General features: G+C 50.8%; 6 protein-coding genes across 6 annotated transcripts; 4 read left to right on the top strand and 2 right to left on the bottom strand.

The window, feature by feature from the left end:
• On the bottom strand, positions 1 to 2,496 carry SMAC4_04184 (uncharacterized protein). The gene is made up of 2 exons (XM_003346704.2): positions 1,287 to 2,496; positions 1 to 1,203 (listed from the first exon to the last, which is right to left on the bottom strand). Exons 1-2 carry the CDS (start codon positions 1,353 to 1,355, stop codon positions 448 to 450), a joined length of 825 nt encoding a protein of 274 aa, XP_003346752.1. The 5' UTR covers positions 1,356 to 2,496; the 3' UTR covers positions 1 to 447.
• Positions 2,497 to 3,600: 1,104 nt separating this feature from the next.
• Positions 3,601 to 5,981, top strand: SMAC4_04183 (uncharacterized protein). The gene is made up of 3 exons (XM_066090070.1): positions 3,601 to 3,961; positions 4,474 to 5,823; positions 5,887 to 5,981. Exons 1-2 carry the CDS (start codon positions 3,726 to 3,728, stop codon positions 5,183 to 5,185), a joined length of 948 nt encoding a protein of 315 aa, XP_065947157.1. The 5' UTR covers positions 3,601 to 3,725; the 3' UTR covers positions 5,186 to 5,823; positions 5,887 to 5,981.
• Positions 5,982 to 8,260: 2,279 nt separating this feature from the next.
• Positions 8,261 to 9,005, top strand: SMAC4_13801 (uncharacterized protein; the record flags this gene model as incomplete). The annotated part of the gene is made up of 3 exons (XM_066091625.1): positions 8,261 to 8,442; positions 8,584 to 8,871; positions 8,972 to 9,005. The coding sequence occupies 3 exons, from the start codon at positions 8,261 to 8,263 to the stop codon at positions 9,003 to 9,005; spliced, it is 504 nt and encodes a 167-aa protein (XP_065947156.1).
• A 2,326-nt stretch (positions 9,006 to 11,331) lies between these two features.
• On the bottom strand, positions 11,332 to 12,525 carry SMAC4_04182 (uncharacterized protein; the record flags this gene model as incomplete). Its single annotated transcript, XM_003346702.2, has 2 exons — positions 12,407 to 12,525; positions 11,332 to 12,296 (listed from the first exon to the last, which is right to left on the bottom strand). Exon 2 carries the CDS (start codon positions 12,256 to 12,258, stop codon positions 11,332 to 11,334), a length of 927 nt encoding a protein of 308 aa, XP_003346750.2. The 5' UTR covers positions 12,259 to 12,296; positions 12,407 to 12,525.
• Positions 12,526 to 17,731: 5,206 nt separating this feature from the next.
• SMAC4_04181 (uncharacterized protein) lies at positions 17,732 to 19,010 on the top strand (the record flags this gene model as incomplete). The annotated part of the gene is made up of 2 exons (XM_003346701.2): positions 17,732 to 17,887; positions 18,129 to 19,010. Exon 2 carries the CDS (start codon positions 18,147 to 18,149, stop codon positions 19,008 to 19,010), a length of 864 nt encoding a protein of 287 aa, XP_003346749.1. The 5' UTR covers positions 17,732 to 17,887; positions 18,129 to 18,146.
• Positions 19,011 to 20,501: 1,491 nt separating this feature from the next.
• Positions 20,502 to 20,999, top strand: SMAC4_04180 (uncharacterized protein; the record flags this gene model as incomplete). Its single annotated transcript, XM_003346700.1, has 1 exon — positions 20,502 to 20,999. The coding sequence occupies one exon, from the start codon at positions 20,502 to 20,504 to the stop codon at positions 20,997 to 20,999; it is 498 nt and encodes a 165-aa protein (XP_003346748.1).
• Positions 21,000 to 21,870: the final 871 nt, after the last annotated feature.

Below are 21,870 nucleotides of genomic sequence, written 5' to 3'. Positions count from 1 at the left end.
GAGATAAGGGAATTATCACCAAACGCATGGGCACGATAGGACGTACCTCCCTAGTAACCATCATTCATTATTTTCGTTGCGCTGTAAGCTATAATAGTACAATGGCACTTGCCAGCAAGGATAAAACAGCCGCTATCCATCAAAGCAGAGGACAAGAGAGGTAGGTAAATACTCAAGCAAAAGACCGACCCGACCGCCCATCATCGTGAAACCAAGAAACCAGACATCCATCCACATTTATCCCAATACTAGAAAGTAGGTTTTGTAGCATCTGTCAAACTGTAGGTACGTATCCAAAGCCCTTGAACCAAGCCATAAAAGGAGATAAATGGTAAAAAAGAGACAGGCAATAGAAACAAAAACAACGAAGGGAAAGCAAGGCCATCCTATATCTGTATCTCATTACGGATTGTGTTCAGTAGTGACCGGCACGCACTGCCTCCGCCATCAACACTGATACTCCTGAGCTTCACAGTCCTCCTGCTTGATCATTCCGGTATGACTTTCGTGTTCCAGCATGGCAGCGTGTACTTGAAGTTGTTCAGCAGCATGCTGTTCATTCTGCTGGGAGTCGCTCACGGCATAAGCAGTCGCGTAGGTATCCAGCTCATATCCCATTCCGTAGCCAGCGTAGGCAGGTAAAGTGGGCTGCCAGGATCCAGTGGTGGTGGTGGCGGCCGAGCCGGTGTAATCAAAAGGAGTGTCGGTATGGCCGAGAAGCATGTCGGTGGGACAAGCCTGGCCTACCGCCGGAGTATAAATGTGTGGTGAAGTCGTCAGAGCATCGGAGTCGCTGCAGGGAGTGAGGTGACGCCATTGCATCCTTGGTTGAATGTCGGGCATAGGCGTAGCCATGGAGGTTGGCGTCGGGTAGATGTTGTCGAGAGATGATGGTTCGGGATGTATGAAATCTTGGTCGTCCTTGAGAGGCGGGGATGGCAGCGAAGTCTGGGAGGATTGGCTCTTGGACTCTTCCCCTCCTTCCTTCCCCTTCTCAACCTTGACTGCCTTCGTCTTTGGCCTTTCTCCATCCTCCTTCTTGGTCTTTGTAACTCGGTTCTTGTCGGGATTCGTACGGTTTCTCGGTCGGGGTTCGGTGCCCAACATGGAGGCTCGGAATCGCGAGTAGCGCATGCGGGCGGCATGGCCGTTCGATATCTTTTGGGAGAGAAATGGGCTGGCGGCTACTTCGTTCCAGTCGATCTGTATAGACATTTCAAGTCAGTCGAGGCGATTCATGCAGCCACCTGGATTATGCTGATGGAAAACGAGAACTGGTAACTTACGTCCTTCAGAGACTTTTGCTGGAGGATAGCGAAAAGGAACCTTGCCATGGCATTCTCGGTGGCAGACATGTTGGCGACGACCGGACTGGCTTTCCCTTCCTGATGTCCTGAGGATGTCGTCCTGTGGTTTCTGGAAGGTGGTTTCAAAGCCAGCCAACGGCGAGAAAGGGGAACTATGGGAAAACGCGAGGAGGGGGCAGCCACAATATGTATTGGCCGCTACAAGTGCTGAGACCTGTCCAACCACTCAGCAGCAAGGCAGCCTTGGCTTCGGTCAGATTTACCCACTGTAGCCGGTGCGCGGGCGTTGCTGTGGTGTAGGGGCGTGAGTCAAGACAATGTAACTCGAGCGATAGCGGACAGGGTGTTGAGGGTGTGGATGAAGCATGATACTGGGAGACAGGGCTGGCTGTGGAGGGGAAGGGGGGGAGACGATAGGTTTATGTGTGTTTCACCAAAAACGGTAGGAAAGTCAACACGGTCGAGGATCGTTGCTTGTCGGAGAGGCAACGTGCGTACAATCGTGTCAACAAGGTATGGAGGCACTATCATCGTAAATCCCGTCATCAATAGCAATGACCGGAACCGTGTATCGGCAGCAATCCGCCACGAATGGCCTCTTCCCAGGCTCCCTTTCCCTGCGAGTAGAGCACAGCCAGTCACTCCACGACCATTGAGATAAAGGAAATATCGGGGGAAGCGGCTGGAATGGGTGCGTGGTGCATGAAAACTTGTTTGCAAAGGGCAGCATTGAGTGGTTCAATGGGTAGCAATCAGAGTTAGAAAAGGGCAGATCCTGACATGGAACGAGGCACCAGCCATCATAGGCCACAGTTCGAGCGAGGTATCAGTATTATTCAGGTAAGGTAAGAAAGATATCGCCATCCACTAGGGAGAGAGGCACTAGCCCACACACACCATCCCTCCCGTTGCCCTGCCAAAGAAGAAAGGTTGTTTGCTTTCAACTATCCCGAATTGGAAAAAGAGGCAATATAGTTACAATAAGAAGGAGAGAGAAACGGGAGGGAGACGCGACATGGTTGCGAATCAAGTACGACATTCAAACAAGTAAGAAACGGGAGACAAGGATTAAATGGGTAAGAGATGGTGTGTATGGAACAAAAAGCACTTTACGCGGGATATGGTGACGCCGCGTCGCCTCGTTTCGATTTTTATTCGTTTTCGCGATTTCCCCATCCAAGGTCGTGTAAAGTGGTGGTGTCACTGGTGTGTGTGTGTGGTGGGGTTGCAGCGGACAGGACGCCATGCGCGTCGGGAATGAGATCCAGGGGACGGCAAGAGGAAAAAAAGGCAGTGATACAGTGAGACTATAATGTGAGTCACTCGACTCCGAGTTGAACGAGAGCAAAACGGAGGCTTGTAACCGGGCAGAGTGAGAGAATCGAACGGAAAAGGGCTGATCAATGGAAGGGGGAAGAATGAAAGCTGAAATGTCAAAAGGTGGGCACTGCAGGATTGACAGAGAGGCAGCTGCCAGAGATGCCTGCAGTGCTGGTTGTTCCTGTCGGTGTGTCGGTACGGGCACCCTCCCTTTGGAAAGATACCAGCGTTGTACTAGATAGAAAACCGGAACTTACAAGCACGCCGAAGACTTGAGAGTCGTCACTCGCCGGCGTCGCCGCTGATTCTTCCTTCTGATCTTGTTGCCTGGACAAAGTTTGCAGTAAACAAAAGAGAAAAGGACCTCGTCAGAATTAGACCCGATGACTGCAGAGTCATAAACTATTTTCTCCCATCTCGCCGGAAACGGACAGACAGGCGTGGATGGTTTCAGAGGGTGGCATCAATCAAGGGGGCGATGGCGGGACACTGAGAAGGTGAAATGGAATGTTGGGGAACTTGGGTCGCGGGACGTCGGAGGTCCTGGAAAATTACGTGGTAACAGCGCGTCACAATCGGCACTGTGGCTGGGCATCCGCGCGATGCTGGCGCCAAGTCACTTGATCAGGCGATCCACTCAAAAAATGTCACAATTTTCCAGCCCCTGTCCTGTGTGTTCTTGCCTTTTTGTCCAATGGTCCAAGCTCTTTCGAGTCTCTCCGCCGTCCTGCCTGTGTTGCCGTCTTGCGTGCGAGTATCCGTGCCACGGCCCAGGCAGAAGAAGTGTCTTGGGCGCCTGAGGCAACAACGCTTCTGCCATCTCGTCCAGTGTTACAGTATGCAGTATGCACGGACCCCCGCAGTTTGCTCCTGTCCCAACCAATCACAAACCAGATACGTGCTACCGTTCCACAAAATGGGAACAATATTGTCCAATCACGTCATTGGATGCCGGGCTCGGTTGAATGTTGTAGCCGTGGCTGATTTGGTTTGGGAACGTGAAGGGGACACACTGAAAACCCCATCCTGCCTTAGCAGACCTTAGCAATTTCGCCGTCCACCCTATCTCGTTCGTTCGACTCTCACCCAAACCAATTCATGTCTGCTGTTCCGCCCAGCCCATCGCAGTTGTTACCACTCGATCGCCTCGCCCGCGCCTCTACCATCGCGTCCCTAACAGACATGAACAAAAACTGGAACGACCGGGCCGACAAGGACCTGTTCTTCACTATTCTTAATGTTAAGAATATTGGGGTCATCAGCGGCTCGGAATGGATTACCATCGGCAACACCATGCGCGCCATGGGCTATGGCTTTACCAACGAGGGATGCCGGTAAGTGCTTTTGTTGTCGTGTTATGAGTGTTATCTCCATAACAACAGCCTCAACCCAAGTCAACAAGGAGCTTGACTCGCGTGCCAAGTTACCTCTATCAATTACAGACTATCACTCTATATCCTGTATCTGTGTCAATGTTGATCACTGGCATTGTTGCTGTCTTCTCTCTCTCTGTTGTCTTGTGTACCTCCACCAACGTGTCGACATCGACATCGATTGTCTTTACCTGTTTTGTTTGCCTCGAGACTGCATACACATATGTCGAGTTCTTGTGTAGACAAACCAGGTTGACAACTGGCCATTGCTACCACACTATGCATTGTTCATCCCTTAACAATCCCCAACATGATCTCCCCATCTTGTTGGGTTGACATCGTGGATCGACACATCCATCATCTATCATGTTCCCTATTGACTACTCACTAACACCGCCATGGCATGCCTTAACCGGTTTCCTTTGCACCCCAATATACATACAAAGAACCATGAGCTAACATGCCCACGGCAGACAACACTTCCAAGGCCTTCGCCGCGCCCAGCACAAGAGCGAGGGCGGCGCTGCAACCGCCTCTCCTGACCCCAACCGGAGGATGGATCCGACCATGAACCCCATCACGAGGAGGCCGGGACCTGGACGTGGTCGTCCCAAGAAGCAGCAGAACACGGCCCAGGGACAGTCTCCCACCAGCACAGCTTCGGTCTCCGAGACGGGTACTACCGGTCCTAGTGTCACCCCGATTCCTCCCCCGGTTGTCCCTGGTGCCCCCAGTCAGAGCACCACCGCCATCCCCGTTCCCGTTGTTCCCGGGATGCCCGCCCCGCCTGCTGGTATGCATTCTGCCGCTGCGGCGCAGGCTCAAGCTCACGCCCAGGCCCAGCAGGCCCACGCACAGCATTTTATCCAGGCTCAGCTTCAGGCTCAGGCTCAGGTTCACGCTCAGCATGCTGCCCGCACCCAGCAAAACGGACGAGGCGGAAATCAGGCTGGCGGTCAAGGCCCGGCCAACCAGCAGGGTGTCCAAGCTCAGTCTGGTGGGCAGCAGTCGGCGAATGACGATGATGTGGCTGTGGACCCTAGCCTCGAGGACGGCGACGACGACCAGCACCAAAGCAAGCGACGCAAGGTGGAACAGGACCCTCTGGACGACGCGGCGGTGATGAATGCCTTGGCTGCTCATAACGACCCAGCATCAAACGCCGCCCACTTTTCGCCAGAGTGAGTTGATCTTTACGTTGCCCCTCCTGTCTCTAACGCCTCACCTAAACCTATGCCGTTGCGGCGCTAAGATTTCCTTCAAGCTTCTACGAAGAGGCTTAAGAAGGTCCCGAGTTCGAATTCAGGGAAGCAGCAGTTAAAGGGAAGGTGGATGATGGGCGTTTCTGGTTGTGTTTAATTGGGATTCTGCGTGTTTCGGCTATAGGTATCATCTGGTCCCGGTCCCGGTCCCCCCTCCAAACATGTTAGGAGGTGGCAGTTATGGTGTGTGTTTTAGTTTTCGAGCAGGTATCGAGTACGTCTTTTGACGTGTTGACGATGGTATTTCGCCGCTCCGACTTTGCTTTTCAGCATGGTTACGAGCATCATACTTACATGGCAATGGTTCACGGATCTTGCTGCGAGTTTCGGGGCCTGAAATATTCATTTCGGTATAAGTTACCTCTTTCTATTATTTTCTCGTTTCCTATTTGTTATCTTTGGTGAAAAGTGATAGCGCTGTTTCATGTCGAGTCCATGTTTCCCTCCACTACCCCCTCTTTTTCGTACAGTCCAATACTGGTTTGCTTGTTGGTTCGAAATCTCTGGTCAACCTTCCTATATATTTAATATCTGATTGATCCGCTTCGGTCCATAACTCAGGTATGGTCTTACTTTTTCTGTGCCATATTGAACTTTGCTAATGCCTTGCCAATCCGTGCCTAGCCATTTTGTTTTATCCTTGTGAGATTTGGGACAGTTTGTGACGTATCTCGTTCTGTGTGTTGGGAGTACTGACTTGGAGCTAACAAACAATCCAGCGTTAAATTGCATTTATTTTGCATAAGTTGCTCTCTCTGTCATGGTCTCACGTTATGTTTTTCACTCGTGGTGAAAAGCGGTACCGGTGTTCGCATCGAATCGAAAGTTTCGTCCCCCTCTTTCGCGTATTAAATGCGACCACAATCTCAAACTCTCCCGTCACCCCTCCTCCCTACACCTTTCACGATTTATCAACTTTATAGGATCAACTTCAACTACCTTGCGTTCTTCAAGCCCTCAAACCAAATCGCAACTTACGCTGAACTCAACAAGCCAGCAGTCGAAAGCACCGCATTCCTCACTCTTCACCCAACAAGACTCGCCAACGCCAACATGTCCACCGCCGACGAGACCTCCAAGGATGGCAAGTGGAACAACGACGCTCACACGGCCCTCTGCACCGCTCTCGCCGAGGCCCTGATTGCTGCTGGAAGCAGTGCCGCGCAGAAGAAAGAGCTCATCATGGCCGTCATGAGAGCGAGTGGCCAAAACGGATTTACCTGGGAGTCAATTCGGTAAGTGGGACTTGTGTGCTTCTATTAGACCTCCGTCCGCACCAGACCGCGTCTTGTTTGTTTGTATTTTACCAGCAGCGCGTCCCGTCCTTTTCTCCCACCACTTAGCCCTAGCACCATCTCTCCGCCTCATCCACAACCACCACAAACACTTCAACATTTTATCCCACCACCACTCAGCACTTCCTTCGGAGAATTCATCGCAAAATGCCGCGTTGGGATGAGCAGACCCATATCGATCTGATGATCGTCCTCTACACGGCCTTGCAGCCCAGCCTGAACAAGGAGGTTCAGGATGCCATCGTGGAGGCCATGCGCAATAAAGGCCATCAAGACGTAGGATGGGATGCGCTCCGGTAAGCTACTCGCGGTGGACCTATTTGGTGCCACTTCACTCGCACAGTTTGATCGTCTTGTCTCGCCTAGTGGCTTGCAGACTCGACACTATATAATCCCTCCTTTGTTGCCTCTGGCTGCCTCCGAGTTCTTTTCCCTTTCCCCCAAACACCACAAGCATCAGCATCACCCACGCCTCAACCACAAAGACCTCTTTCACTCCGGCAACCTCGCCTTGCAACCAAAATGCCCAAGTGGGAGGATATCCGCGACGACCTGTTCCAGGCGTACATGATGGCCACTGGCCCAATTACCCAGGACCAGCAGGCCTCGATCGAGGATTTCATGGTCAGCCGCGGGCACGAAATCAAATGGAACGCGATTAGGTAAGAGGTCATTGAGGCAGGCAGGCATCTTTCACGTTTTCCGCGAACTCGGAGGCACCAGATCCACTTCCACAGTTGGTCTCAAGGCGGCGCTGTCCGTTTGTGCTATAAGTTCTCTTCCCTTCTACTCCCATCCGATTCCTCCTCCTTTGCCCAAACAACCCACACGGCCCATCTTTGTCCGAGTCAACAACTTGATCATCCCACCCTCAGCACTACTAACATCTCCAACTCAACCAAGATGTCCGCGCAGCGCAACTTGACCAGGTGGGATCAAAAGACGCACGAGGACATCATGATGGCCATGTTCATCCATTTCCTCCCGACGGCGTCTGATATGAAGGAGATTGTTGAGCTCCTCAAACCAAAGGGACACGCATTCACTGATTCCGCGCTACTGTACGTTGAGATGAAGGCGAGAGGACCCTCCACCTTTCGCCTCGTTTGCTCTCCCAATGGAGTACAAATATCCCTCGTCTCTCCCTCCTGATTCCCTCCCCGCTCTCTCACCCTTCCACATCATCAGCAACAAGCAGTGCAGCAGAATCACACTGCCATCACCTCAAAGCACTTCGCAAAAGAATCAGCCCAAATTCTCTGTCTTCCAAAATGGAGGACGAGGACGAGATGTACTACGTCCCCAGGGCTTCCCAGAAGCCTACCACCTGGGATCACGACGCCCATCTGACGTTGCTTCAAGCCGTCATGGTGGAGGCTCTTCCTAACAAGACGCAGTGGGACAGGATTCTGAAGCGCGTTTCCAGCAAGGGATATTTTTACACCCAGACCGCGGTTCTGTAAGCTTCTCTGACGCTTTTTCTGCCGTTTTCCGCTCGAGTGGGCGGGGCAGTCACCTTATCCTCACCTTGGCCCCTGCTCTTCTTTTTGATTCCCTATAAATTTCCCCGCCCGATTCGAGCCACTTCTCTCCTCCTTCCCTCTTGCAACTCACTCACCTTCCCACTTCCACCCCACCATCATCCTACAACAAGCACCACCACCACCAACAAGTCTTCCCTCCACATATCATTCATCATCATCATGGGAGACTCCGATACCGAAAAGGTCTCCTCCGAGACCGGCCGCATGTCATGGACACATAATGTGGACAAGCACCTAATCGGCTGCATCGTCGAGGAGATTCTTCCCGGCGAGGAGGCTTACAGGAACCTTGCCGCGCGCATGGCAAGCCTGGGATACACATGCACGCCCAAGTCTGTGAAGTACGCTTGCTAACCTACCAACCACCTTTCGTTCGCGTCTGCATAGCTTCATTCGCTCGTCCATTTCCTTCGCTTCATTCTTCATTCACCTCAGTCACTTCCTAACCAAACAGTCCACTAACCATTCTTCGCGCATCACAGGCAGCACCTCCAAAAGCTTCGCCGCAAGGAGGGTGTTTCCGCGGCCGCCGGCGGCTCAGACAGCGGCGCCGCCAATACCCCGTCCAAGCGCAAGCGTGGTGCCGCCCCCGGCAGCGGCGTCAAGAAGACCCCCGGTTCCGCTCGCGGCAAAAAGGCTGCTGCTGCCAAGGCCGCCGCACCCTTGGTCATCGACTCCGATGACGAGGATGTCAAGGATGAATCTCCCTCGAAGAAGCTCAAGACCGAGGAGGCGGCCGAGAGCAAGGTCAAGGAGGAGTACGATGATGGGTGAGTGTTTTCTAACCGAAGACAAGTCTTGGATGTTCCCGTTGGGTGGGATCATGGAAGTTGTACATGTACCTGTACTGACTGGTAGTGTTCGCGATAGTCTCGAGGACTACATGTACCCCAACGAGATCTAATCTCTCGTCGTCTGGGTCAAGTCGTCTCCGTCCCGGCCTGGTCTGGTCTGGTCTGGCTGCGGTGGTTCGTTGTTACCTCGAGCACATGAACTATCCGCTGCCTGCCCCTGCTCTTTATCTCAAGTTTTCAACCCTCGACAACATCAGAACCGTTCTTTTTCCCAACAGTTCAAACTTCGACTTGGACAATCGACAAATGGATCTAAAAACTTGGACATGAGCATGGGTCTGGGCATACCTGCGGACGGAACTTTGTCGCATCCAATCTTCTTCTTCACTCAGCAATAGATCTGCAGTGCACACGACCTGAACTCACGGAACACACGGAACACACGGAACACATCATCGATATCGACATGGACATGGACATTGGTGGACACGACATACCTCAATCACATGCAATACCATTTAATCACTCACTACCTTACCTTAGCTACTTGGCTTTCAATCGGCATACATCATACTCGATATCTTCTCCAGCACTTTTACTTTCGCTTTTTGTTTCAATACCATGGAGTTGGAGAGGAAAAAAGGGCTTGCTTGGTTTGTTTGCTTGGTTTGCTTGGTCTGGTACTTGAGCCGGTATTTGGGGCATTTGGTATTAGCATGCGTCGGTCGGTGTTTTGCTGGCTCTTTATGGAAATGGAAGCCGAAATGGAAATACAAATGGTTTCATGAATGGCACTTCTTTCTCAAACTACATACCTACCTTGGAGCGACTTGTATGTGATTGTGTGATTGTGCCGTTCTGACTTGCTTCAACCCTCCACTTGTTGCCGTGTATTTTATCAGTGTTCAATACAGTGACAGGTACCGTGATAGGTACCGTGATATTCAAGCGTGCAGTGCACGTTGTTGTTGTTGTTGTTGTTGTTATTTTTAACGTCTACTTCCGCCTCCCGTAGGGCATGAGACGTGCCGCACCGGTGAGTCTAGCATACAAAATTAAGAGCAATGCCCTAACTGTCCACCAAAACCATTAATCCGAGGGCAAACCGAGGCCTATTGCCAGTGTAAATCATGTGTTGCCCATAGCGTAAACGCGGCCCAACACCTATAATCGAATCGCCTAGTGGGCGAATTGTGCAGTGCACGTACAGGTAGCGACGAAGTGGAAGTCCAAGTGGTGTTGGCCCCGCTTTTCCATGTTCCGCAGCGCTGCAAGTTCCTGCCGGAACGGAACAGGAGATGCGCCGCACTTGGACCACGGCAGCATTACATCCTGCACAAGCACTTTCTGCACCCCAAAATACCACCTGAAAGGAACGTTATCCATTTGACTTCACTGAAATTGAGCTATTTTGCATTCAATTTTTGCGTTGGCCAAATTAAAGACGAGTGTCCACCAGGTGTCTGTCGGCTTTGCCTGCGCCTGCAAGTTGCAAGCTAAAAGAAAAAAAGTGGGTCGTTTCAGGGGCTACAAAACAGTCGGATGGAAGTGGAAAAGTGCACCCGCGCCCGGCATATGCACCAAAGGAAAATTTCCTCCACACCTGCAAGATATAGCAGGGCCTAATTCACTCCATGGTTGATTAACATCACGATAGCTTGCAAAGGCAGGGGCAGTTATGACCATAGGTAACCTTTGTTTGCTGGCAACGGGCGGCGTTGATCTTCCATTCGGTTGTCTTTCATTTCTGTTCGTTGTATCAAATCACCAATGTCTTCCAGTTCCTTTCTTTGTATATCTCATCCACCACCAGCATTTCCATTGCCAAACAGACAGACATGCCTAGGGCAAGCAACAAAGATGATGCCTGCAAACCATGACGCGTGTCAACCAACGATCTTGCTATACGAGAGAGCAAAAGAAATCCATCTCCTCCATAAAAAAAAGAAGAAAGGACCTTCCAACGCCGAGCATGCTGAATTCGATGACGAAGGAAAACGGCAAGCCAAGCCACAATGTCCGATGTACCTAAGGTATGCAACCGTGAACCGACCAAAAACCGACAATCCCCAACTCCGCGCTTGTTGCATGAAGCCAATATGGAAATGGAAAAAACATCCGCCTTTATGAACGCCTGAGTGACCAAGCAACTACAAGAACAGTCTAGTTTAGTCTAGCATGAACTCCAACCAGAAAGTGTCCTGTCCGGTCACCAGAGCTGAGCTCCAAAAGTCCAGAAAAGAGAAAACACCAAAGGAAATCCGATCGATCGACCATCTATCATGGGGAGACATGACCTTGAGGGTTGTTATCGCGAGGTAGTCGTGTACGTCAGGCATGTGTTTGGTTGTTGTGGTTGAAGGCGAATCTGGTAACACAGACATCAGCAACCACTCCAAGCTTAGACAGGACACGGAAATTGTGAAGGTAACCCACCTAAACCTCGCCAGGATCAATGCCGCCAACCAGATCAGCAGCCTCAGTCGCATCAGAGGCCAAGATGTCACCGATGGCTTGCTCAACGTGAGAGCTTCCATCCATAGCAACCAAGATGCTATCGCCATCATGGCCGTTGGCACCGTCGACAGGAGAGGAAGCAGGCTCCAAACCAGGAGTGGCAGGGTCGTTGACGGGCTCGTCAATGGCAGCAGCAGCAAGGGCGCTAGCAGCAGCCACCTCCTCAGCCGTTTGGGCAGCAGCCATCTCGGCTTTGTTCGCCGCCAGCTCAGCCTTTTGCTTGACAGTCAAATGCTTGCTGGGAGCAGGCTTCTTCTTGGCGGGAGTTTCGTCAAAAAGGATCGCATCGGGGTCGGCCTCCTCGGCGCTGCGCTTGATGCCTGAGCCAATCTTCGAGGGTGTCTCAGGCGTCATGTCGCCAAAAGAGAGGTTAGCCATGGCCGTGCCGGGAGTGGAAATGGCGTCTCCTCCCTCATTGACGGTGGTGCTGGGGGTGAGCATCATTGTCTTCTTGGGGGGTCTGCCACGGCCGCGCTTGACGGGGGTGACTCCAACTCCGGCGTCAGAGCCATCGGTGCCAGCAGCAGCAGCGGAAACAACCGCCTTCTTTGCGCTGCTAACGGTGGCAAGGACAGCGCCAGCGCCAGCAGCGCCATCGGAAAGACCATCAGGATTGAGGTTACACTTCTTGCGCAAGACGCGCCAGGCCTCTTTGGCGCTTTTGGCATTCTGCATGCCCAGCGACTTGGCGACCAGCTCCCAGTTGGCGTCGATCCTAGTGGTCAAGTTCTCCAGGATGGCGCAGACGGCCTGGAGTTCCTTCAGAGTGAGAGGCTGGCCATTGATGACGGGGCCGGAAGCGGCGCCCTCAAAAAAAGCAGCGGCGGCGGCGGCCTTGGGAGGCATCTTGACTGAGTTTGTTGTTGTTGATGGGATTCTGGTGGCTGTGGGGAAGGGTTAGCCAGTCTCTTGTGTGTGCAGGAATCGAAGAATGGCAAGGAGATGATGATGCCATTGGGATCCCATTCAAATTCATTGAGCAAGGAAGACTTACGCTTGAGTGGCAGAGGTGATAATGTTCTTGCGATTCTGGTTCGCGATCGTGGGTCGGAGTGGCGACAATCCTGATCTTGACGTGGTTCTGTGAGTCGCGGAGGAGGCGCGGTCAGTCATTGCCTGGAGACAGAATCAAGGCGTCAATACATACCGAGATTGCAAGGGAGTATGCGCGAGGGAGAGACGAAGGCAAGCAATGCCAATTAAGGAGGATGCTAGAGACTAACGGAGGAAGAAGAGAGTGTTGGCAACGTGTGATGCTCAAAGCAAAGCTGGCTGGAGGCAGAGAGTGGTGACTGTTGATGAAGCTGCTCACGAATTGTTGCTTGGAGGAAGAAGAGTTACCCTGACAAGGAGAAAGACAAAAGAAGGGACGCCCAAGTGGTGGAAGCTCAAAACCGGGAGTGGGACCGTTGTCAGTGGCAGGACGGAGACCGGGTCACGCCCAAACAAACCTCGTCTGCGAGTATCTTATCCTCTCCTCGACCAACACCTGTGTGACGACTGAGTCACCTACCCCAAAAGGTCCTCAAGATAACCGTCATCTCCTCGGCCAATGGGGAAGCTTATGCCACGAATCGTGAGAGATAGGAGGATAAGGTACTCGCACGGTACTTTGCAGCTTAGAGGCATCCACCTCCTGCGGAATTGGTCTTCGATCGATTTGGTAGTCGATATCAGACGGCAAACTTTCCCAAAGTGCCCTGCCCGCCCCCTCATGACCATCCGTTCATGCCCCCTCCCGCCGCCGCTGCCGCCGGGGCTAAGAACTTTGGCACCGGCCCGAGGATGGCCTGGCCAACTCCACGGGCAGATTGAAACTCTCGCACCCCACTACCTCGGTACCGTACCTTTGTGCACTTCCACTTCGTATTGTGGCTTGTTACTCTGTGGGCGGATTCTGGGCCGGGCGTTCGTTGCCGAGCAGTCCTGACCGCTTGTCCTTTTGTGCAGTAGGATAGGCCTTTGCTTGCAACGCTCTCTTTAATAGCTAGGTGTTCTGGCATGTCCTAAAATCCCGGCCCATTCTTTATAGACCTTAGCTTCCTTCATCGCTGAATCTACATAACTAGCTAATCTCGCCAGCTTCTAGTAGTTGGATTTCTCTCTTTTGAGATAGGGAGAAGTAACAAATATTTTTTCGTTCTCAAGTACGGAGAAATAGTGTGATGGCAGCCTTGCAGTTGTGCCTCTCGACTGCCATCGCAACTATATAAGACCACTTGAGCGACCGAATTGCCAGCTTCGGTTACTTGTATCCTTTTGGAACATAGCCTAGTGATGTAGTGGTCCGCCAGTGCCGTGACAAATAGCGTATAATTCAGCGCTAGTTTGCTTCTTCGTCTAGTTCTTCGGGTTTAAGTTGAGTAATGGGGACTTTTAACTTCTATTAACTTCGGAAAAAGAAATAGTTTTCCTTGAGAGTGTTGTAGAATGATGATAGAGAGTTGTTACGTTATAAGGACTCTTTTATGTTTCACTACGTGTTTTTTTACCGCTTCTCGTCCCCTTTAAAGCTTGTGAAACTAGAGAATATAAGATAGTAACTTCTTTCAACAGCAACCGTCCGCTCGAAGCCTAAATGTTCTTCCTTTTTAGTATAAAAACGCGTACGGTATCCTGAATTAAAAAGAACACTAAAGTTAAGTTAAGTAACTTCGGTAGCTTCTAATCTTAGAATAGTGAATATACTTTTATTTTAACGTACTTTGTGGTTTACGCTTTGGGAGATTTAACACTTCCACAGATCGGCCTTATATTCCAAAATAAAAGAGAACTCAAACACATTTCTCTCACAGAGTTTATTTCTCTTTCATTATTTTCTTCCTAACTTCGTATTCTAACTCTTCCGAAATAAAACCTTAACTTTCAAAGGTTCCTCCTCTCCAAGTTTTTTAAGTAGGAACGTAGTTAGTTAAAGACTTCAAAATCCCAACTATCTATATCTAATGGTGCTTTCTTCCTTCTCGTTCCTTAAAACTAAAGTAGGAAACTTCCAGTTTCTTTTCAAACCTCAAAGAATAATTTAACTTATTCTTAGAAGTTTAATTCTTATAATTAGAATAACAGTCTTCGAACCTTTATTCCTCGCCCAGCGCCTTCCTAGTATCTCAACTAAGCATCGCTGAACTTTCTAAGCCCTCTTTTCTTCTTTTCATTATCTTTCTGTTACGAACTTAAGCGAAGGACACGGGACAACCAAGCCACCGGTACACTGCAGTCACAAGAAGGCTGGGCAGTGTAACTATGATGGGAATGCAAGGCAGGCTCACGCGTAGAGCCAGGCTCACCAGTCGAGCCGGACTCTCGGATTGAGTCAACAGTAGATAGACTTATGGGGCTTGAAGCTACTGAGCAGCCGGAGACAGATATCTCGCAGAGGGCGAGCAGGTATAAAGGGACTGCTGGAGAACTCAGATTGTTAGATAGTTTGACAGTAGTCAATTGATCACTATCACTGAGACTAGTATAACGCTACTATACTTGTTGTGAACCTTTTGGCTTCACCGAACGACTTCTGGTAGTTATTATCCTTCAGCTATCTCATTTAGGCAGATCAGACTGTCGTTCGTCACACTTTCCTAACTTAAGTACTTTAACACAAGGCTTTCTAACGAAATTCCGCCTTCGGCTCTTAGTCTCCGTGTTGGAAAACGAGTTTTCATTTTCAAAAAGAGCTTTCAAGTCTTGTAGTCCGGATTTAGCTAATTAATAGCTAAATGAGAAGAGAAAGCCTTCTGGGATCCTGAAGTGACCTTCTAGAGGCTTGAAATGAGGTTTTGGGAGTTCGGGAAGGCCTTTTGGAGAGCAGATATGGGCTTCTGGGCAAGCAGAGACTGGATGAAAAAGTAGGAGAATATCACAGGGGTAGCCTGTGATGTGGTTGCACTGCACTGACTGCACATGTGCCATACCAGAGCTGGTGTCTTTTCCTTTGTTCTACAGGTCCCGCCATATACTGGCAGCACGCTTACTGGGCGATTCGATTATAAGTGTTGGGCCGCGTTTACGCTATGGGAAACACGTGATTTACACTGGCAATAGGCATCGGTTTGCCCTCGGATTAAAAGGGTTTGGTGGACAGCTAGGACACTGCTCCTATTTTTATATGCTAGACTCACCGATGCGGCACGTCTCATGCCCTACGGGAGACGGAAGTAGACGTTAAAAATAACAACAACAACAACTGTGACGATATGGATCCCGCAACTCTCACACATTATGAGATTAGATAAGGAAGGCGGTAGAGACTGGAAGAATCTAGGCTCCTCTCATGTGAGGATGCACTTTAGAGCCCAGCTCTCAATCTCTCCCTCTTCTCTTCTTTAGCTTTAGTTATTTATTCATTTGTACCCAACTACGCGATACGAAACTACGTGAGCTGGTGCATCGTAACACAGCATAGTTGACACAGATGCTGGCCAAAAAGAATTGATAAGGTTCTACGAAGAGAGAAGGGGAGAAAAGGACGCCCTCTGAGCAGTCTGGCCGGCTGTCCTAAAGAAGAGACGTGCACGCGCACAGGGCAACGTTGCCTGCCGTGAGAGTGGAGCACTCGCTTGGCAAGATTGCCAGGCATTTCAGCCACGGGCACTAGCCCCATAACAATTAAAATACTTAGGTAAGGGAAATTAATATGCAGTACTATTGTAAATGTATAATAGTATTCCACAAAATATATTTAGGAGGTAAAAATATATAGTTGTTAAAAGATTTTTATAATTAGAAAATAATTATACAATACTATTATACAACTAAAACGTTTTTATTAATGCCATTCTATTCCATATAGTGATTTTGCGCGCTAAATAATATATTCCGCTACTTAAATTATTGCTGCTAAACGAATATTTAATTGGCAACGTATTTAATAATGCAACAGTCGTACACAGTGCCTTTCCAGCGCCAAACTCATACAGCAGCATTTGCATCACGCAATACCCCTTTCCGGGTATTTTCTACAACCCCCCTTTCCCTGCAGGGGACCTATATAGGACTTCACTATAGTGGCACCCGGAATTTCATCCCATCCATAGTTCCATACCGGCAACAGCATCATACAGTTTTCTCCACCGTCTGCCTTCAGCTGTTTCCGCCTGCCATCGTCGCCACCATGGTAGGAATCAGTCCAAGACTTCGAAGGTGTATACGGAGATGCTGGGGCAGCAGGGTGATGATTTCATTTTTGCCAAAATAGGCCTGTTTCAGGTGCAAACGGTTTGATAAAATAAACCCAGCAGGGTGAAGCCAGTGCTCGTACCGTAGGTTCCTGCCCGGTCCTGGCTTTCTTAGTCGGAGTGCCTAGAATAGGTAGAAAGCAGTCATCATCAGAATCATGTTGAATATGTGAGAGCCCCAAGTCTTCTTTTGCCTGGAGGGGGCATTACGGTTACAGAAGAATTGGACTCCCATCCGGGGGCTGATCCAAGACCCCACGGGAGGCTGAGATGGAAATCAAAATCTCATCCTCCCCGTGCCGTTCCTTCTGCCCCGGCGTTATTGATATCTCCCGTGCGACGGTCTGGCAAGGAAGGGGACCGATACATGTAAATACATTGAGGCTGCCAAACTCAAAAGGAGACTGGTCCCCTTGGCATCTGCTGCCTGGTAGGTTATTCGACAGGCTGCTGAACCATGAACAAGCGTTGCCTCCGTATTGGAACCAAGGCATATTCCATATCTCATAGCCACGATGAGGTCTGGCCTCCTCGCAAAATTACCGTCCAAATCGAAGAATTCCCTGTAGAATCTGACACAAGCTACCGTGCGAGTATCCATCCTCCTTATCTCTTCTTACCAGAGGCAGAAGGCCTAGGCCTTTCCACTGGTCAACAAGGGGGCCCGGGTCTTTTTCCTTGAGGACCTTTAGGGGTAGGTACCTCTAGGCAGCCGGAGGTGGTCACGCCTCGAATCGTTCGTTTGTTGGTGGAGATTCTCGGTCTCGCAAGCAAGATTTTTTCGAGGGTGACGTCTTGTCTTTTTTTTTTTTGTTTTCCCTTCCCTCCCCTTGTATTGAAAGGGCGCGGGGCACTTCTTCTGAGCTGACACGTCTTTTTGTTCCTTTTGTTTTCCTTCTGGCCAGGAGCAATTTTTCTTTTCTCCCTCTTCCTATCGAAGAAATAACAACAACCAGCTTCTTCGTTCGCAAGTTCACAACGTCGTATCTGCCTCGTCCGTCTGCTCGGTCTTGCTTGCTTGCCCTTTCTGCGTCTAGTAAGACATCACCACCAGCTTCTTGTCTTCTTGTAAGTAAATTACCTCTTCGTCCAGTCCATCAGTCGTGCCCACCAGGCTCCTTGCTTCATATTTTGCGCTTCTGGTGGCGGCACTTGTGGCTTTTATCCTGCTGTCATGCCTGTTTTCCTGACAACCTGTGTTCCCACGTCGCAGACAGGAGCTCACCGCGCCCTCAAGATTCTCTCGTTGCCCACGATCGTCCTCGTGGTCGTCACTGAAATCTCACCTTCGTTGCTTGACGGTAAGTTGATCCATCTGAGTTGTTCCTCATGGACAATACCCCCAACTGTTCACGCTCATGTCCATCCATGATCTCACGACTCCCCCACGTGGAATCTCGTTCTTCGTTGCGCGAGATAGATCTTGTCTCCCTGTCTTATTATTCTCTTTGAGTCGGTTGTTATTTTCCCAACCGTTGCCTTATCTCACGTTGACAGAATGCGTCACCCATCGGCAAAAAGCTAATCCTTTCCCACCATCAGCCACTCCAATCCATCAAGATGCCTCCCAAGCCCGCTGCCGCCGATACGACGGTCTACATAATCAACGGCGTCCCCGTAACCGCTAGCGACCTGAAGCTCCTCTGCGGCATTATGTCCAGCCTCACCGCGCCCATCCAGGCCGACCTTGAGGCCGCCGCCGCTGCCTCGGGCTACACCGTCGGGTCCTTCAAAAAGATGTGGCCTGCTTTTAAAAAGAAGGTCAACATTGAAAGTGTTAGTGGCAACAAGTCTGCTGCCACTGTTGCCGTTGCTGCAGCTGTGGACGACAACGGCGAGCCCGTTGCCACTCCCCAGAAGACCCCCGGTGGCGTTCGCGGTGGCGGCCGCGGCCGCTCCGCCAAGAAATACGATGCCATCGCCATGGTTGTCGACAGCGGTGGCCCGTCTCCCTTGACTCCTGGCGTTCCTGACGGAATGGATGCTCTCTCTGTTATCGACGCTGGCACTGGCTTCGAGACTCCCGACACTCCATCCAAGTCCACCTTCGGTGGCATGAGCACCACCGTTTCGTCCAAGAAGCGCATCGCTGCTGAGCAGACTGATGCTGATGCGGATGCCATCGCCATGGAGGAGGAAACTCCCGCCAAGAAGAAGAAGCCGGTTGCTCGCAAGCCTCGCGTCACGGCCAAGATGAAGAGGGAGGCGGCTGCGGCTGCTGAAGCCGCTCTTCTTGCCGAGTCTCTCTCGTTTTATGATCATGAGGAGTATGAGCTTGAGCATCAGAAGCATGACCCTGACCCCGCCGCCGATGGTGATCCCACTGACGATAAGATCGACACTATCCTGGCCGGTGAAGATGGTTTTGGCTCTCACTCCCAGGCTGAGGGTGATGATGTCTTCACTGATGCTTGCGAGATTTAAGCAAGGTAAGTTTTCCTCTTCCTTCGTCTTCTTCGTTCCATTTGTTTGACGTAGAAAGAGACCACTGACACTCTTGCCAACACAGACACCGCATCACGCCTATCTCATGTCATCCACGCGGCTGACATTCACTGCCGGATCCACAACATCGATTTCAACGATATCGTTTCCCATAGCTTCGACACGGTGTCTTGGTGTCCTACGTTCTCGACCAGGACTTTTGGACTTGGATTAATAACACCATGGTGTTTTGGCAGGGATTCGTGCTTTAGTTCAGGAGTTCATGGAGTTAGGTGATTAGGTGCTTTATGGAATAAGGCGGATGTTGCTTTCACTTACGGATCTTTGCTTGAAAGTACACAGGCGTTCATTTGGAAGGAAATTGCATTTTCGATATCAGCGATTGCATAAGGTGGCGGCATAGCGGCATTTGTTTGGCGCTTTCGGCTTGGTTTTTGATTTTCTTGTGGTCACTGCCTGGAGGTTGGTCACGATGGAAAAGCACCTTTGGCGTCGTTGGTACCAAGTAGACATACAGTCTTTCGTCCGAACTTAGTTAAGCTCGTCAAAGGCTTTTGGCAGAAACCAAATCGTCCAAGTGCCCGAATGGAGATTATTCAAAATTACCTCTACGTTGCCGAATCTTCCTGTGTGACATGTTGGGCATCAGTGATTGGTGAAAATACTTGGTGAGCCGCTTGAGGCAGCTCGAGGACCTGGGGGAAAAGAAGACAAAAAAAAAGTGGCGTACCGGCACCAGGGCACTAGGCAGGCCCTATTCAACGCTCTGCAAATAGAATTTCGAAAATACCTAAAACGTACCTCCCAATCCTCAGACATCTGCTGCTCGTTGCCTTTTCAGAGAGCGTTTCCCATTGGCTAGCGAGGGTGCCATGTATCTTGAGGACCTTTTCGGGCAGGTAGACGACCAAGGTACCTAAGGTAGGTACCTAAGTGGTCACGCCAAATTCCTTGACGAGATATCCGCAGGCAAGTGACGTTTTTCCGAGCGTGACGTGTTTGTTTTTCCTGCCCTCCATTGGCAACGGTTTCACCCCCGGCAGCCTGGCCTCTCCCAGGTACTCGTTTGTCTGTTCCACTTGTTGTGCCCCTCCTCAGGACACTCTTCCTTTTCTTGTTTTCCTTTCCAGGACACTCTTCTTTTTCTCCCAGCAACAACTTGGAAAGCTTCGCCGTGGACCGCCGTGGACTACCAGGCTATTTTCTGTGAGCTTCCCTTCCACATCACAGCAGCTTTGTTCTCGTTTTATCCTAGGGCACTGGCTGACATCTTCTTTCTCGTCGCTGGCAGGATTGCTTCAGACCAAGATCAAGGTGCTTCATTGCCTCAACCTTTGATCACCACAAAGCTTCCAAACTTAACAGTCGCCTCACCTAAGCGTAAGTCCACCCCTCCTACCTTATGCATCACTTAGGTAGAGGCGGTAACCACAACCAGACTTTCAACTTTCAAGTTCCCGCAAAGCCAAAATGCCTCCCAAGTTCGTCGCCAGCTCTGAGTCCCCCTGCGTCCTCCGCGGCCAGACCCTCACCAACAGCGAGTGCAACGTGCTCTTCTCCGCGCTCTCCAATCTCCTGGCGCCTCTTGAGATCAACATGGAGGCTGCTGCCTTGTCTGCCGGTCTCAAGCCGAACTCCTATAAGGAAATGTTGCGCCAGCTCAAGAAAAAGTACGACCTTGGTAACCCCAACGCCGCTGCCGCTGCTGGCGATTCGGGAGAGGGAGATTGCGGCTTCACCCCGGTGAAGAAACGGACTGCTGCCGAAGCTGACCCCAACGGCGAGGTCATGGAGGATAGCCCGGCTAAGAAGAAGACTGCTACCCCCCGTAAGCCGCGCATTACCGCGAAGATGAAGAGGGAGGCTGAGGCGGCGGCGGCGGCTGCTGCTGCTGCTGCGCAGACTGCTGCGGTTGATGATGGTTATGCTACTGCTACTGAGGGTGGCGCCGACAACGGCGAGATCTAGTCTAGTCTGAGTGAGTTTGATTGTCCCGTTTTCTTTCCTTCGTCAGTTCCTATCTTGAGAGGGGGGCATGAGCAGTTGAATGATTTCTGACGTTGCCTGTATGTGCCGTTATAGGATCTAGAGGATACCTATATAGGCATACCTACCTTAAGGTACCGTATATGGGCATTCGCAAAGGGATACTGGCTTTTTCAATGAACTGCATATCCGTTTGGCGTTGTCGGCTTCATCTTGGACTCTTGGTCAGGTAGATGGAGATTGGTATTCATGGCGTCATTGGTGGACAAAGAGGTATCTTCGAATTTCGAATGGTGGAAAGCGTATACCCAGATAGAAGATAGCATCAGCGTCTCTTTATTGCCGCGCTTGGAATGCCAGGAATTAGGTCCCGGCTGATACCCAAGGGATTCTCGATGGACTTTTCCGTAGAATGCTCTGAAAGTTCCAGTTTGTCTGGAACAGATCAGCCCAAGACTTTCTGCAGCAACTAAATTTTACCATGGAACCAAATGTGTGCAGTGCCCTTGGCAAGTGCTCCTGTATCCCTGTGAATTTTGTACGAGGCCTTCACATTAGCCCACAAAGGGCCCTATGCCTTGAGGACCTCCATGGGTAGAGTGGTCACGCTGAGCCAGTCTCGGAGCTTCTTGCGAGCGTGACGCGGTTTGATCGGAGTGACGTGCTGAGGTGGCTTTCCCGCTCCCGCTGACAGCCTGGCACCGGTTCCACTCCGAGCTTGGTTCCAATACAGTGCCTGCCCGTTCTTTCGTTTTTTCCCCCCGCCAGGACACTCTTCTTTTTCCCAAGCAGCAACTCGACCAGCTCCTTCACACACTGCCCACTGCGTAAGACTGCTTTCAGTTTATCATCT

Source organism: Sordaria macrospora, chromosome 5 (genome assembly GCF_033870435.1).
Source record: "Sordaria macrospora chromosome 5, complete sequence".
In the NCBI taxonomy this organism is placed as follows: domain Eukaryota; kingdom Fungi; phylum Ascomycota; class Sordariomycetes; order Sordariales; family Sordariaceae; genus Sordaria; species Sordaria macrospora.
The sequence above is the reverse complement of the archived record's forward strand: the minus strand, read 5'-3'. Positions and strand labels throughout refer to the sequence as shown.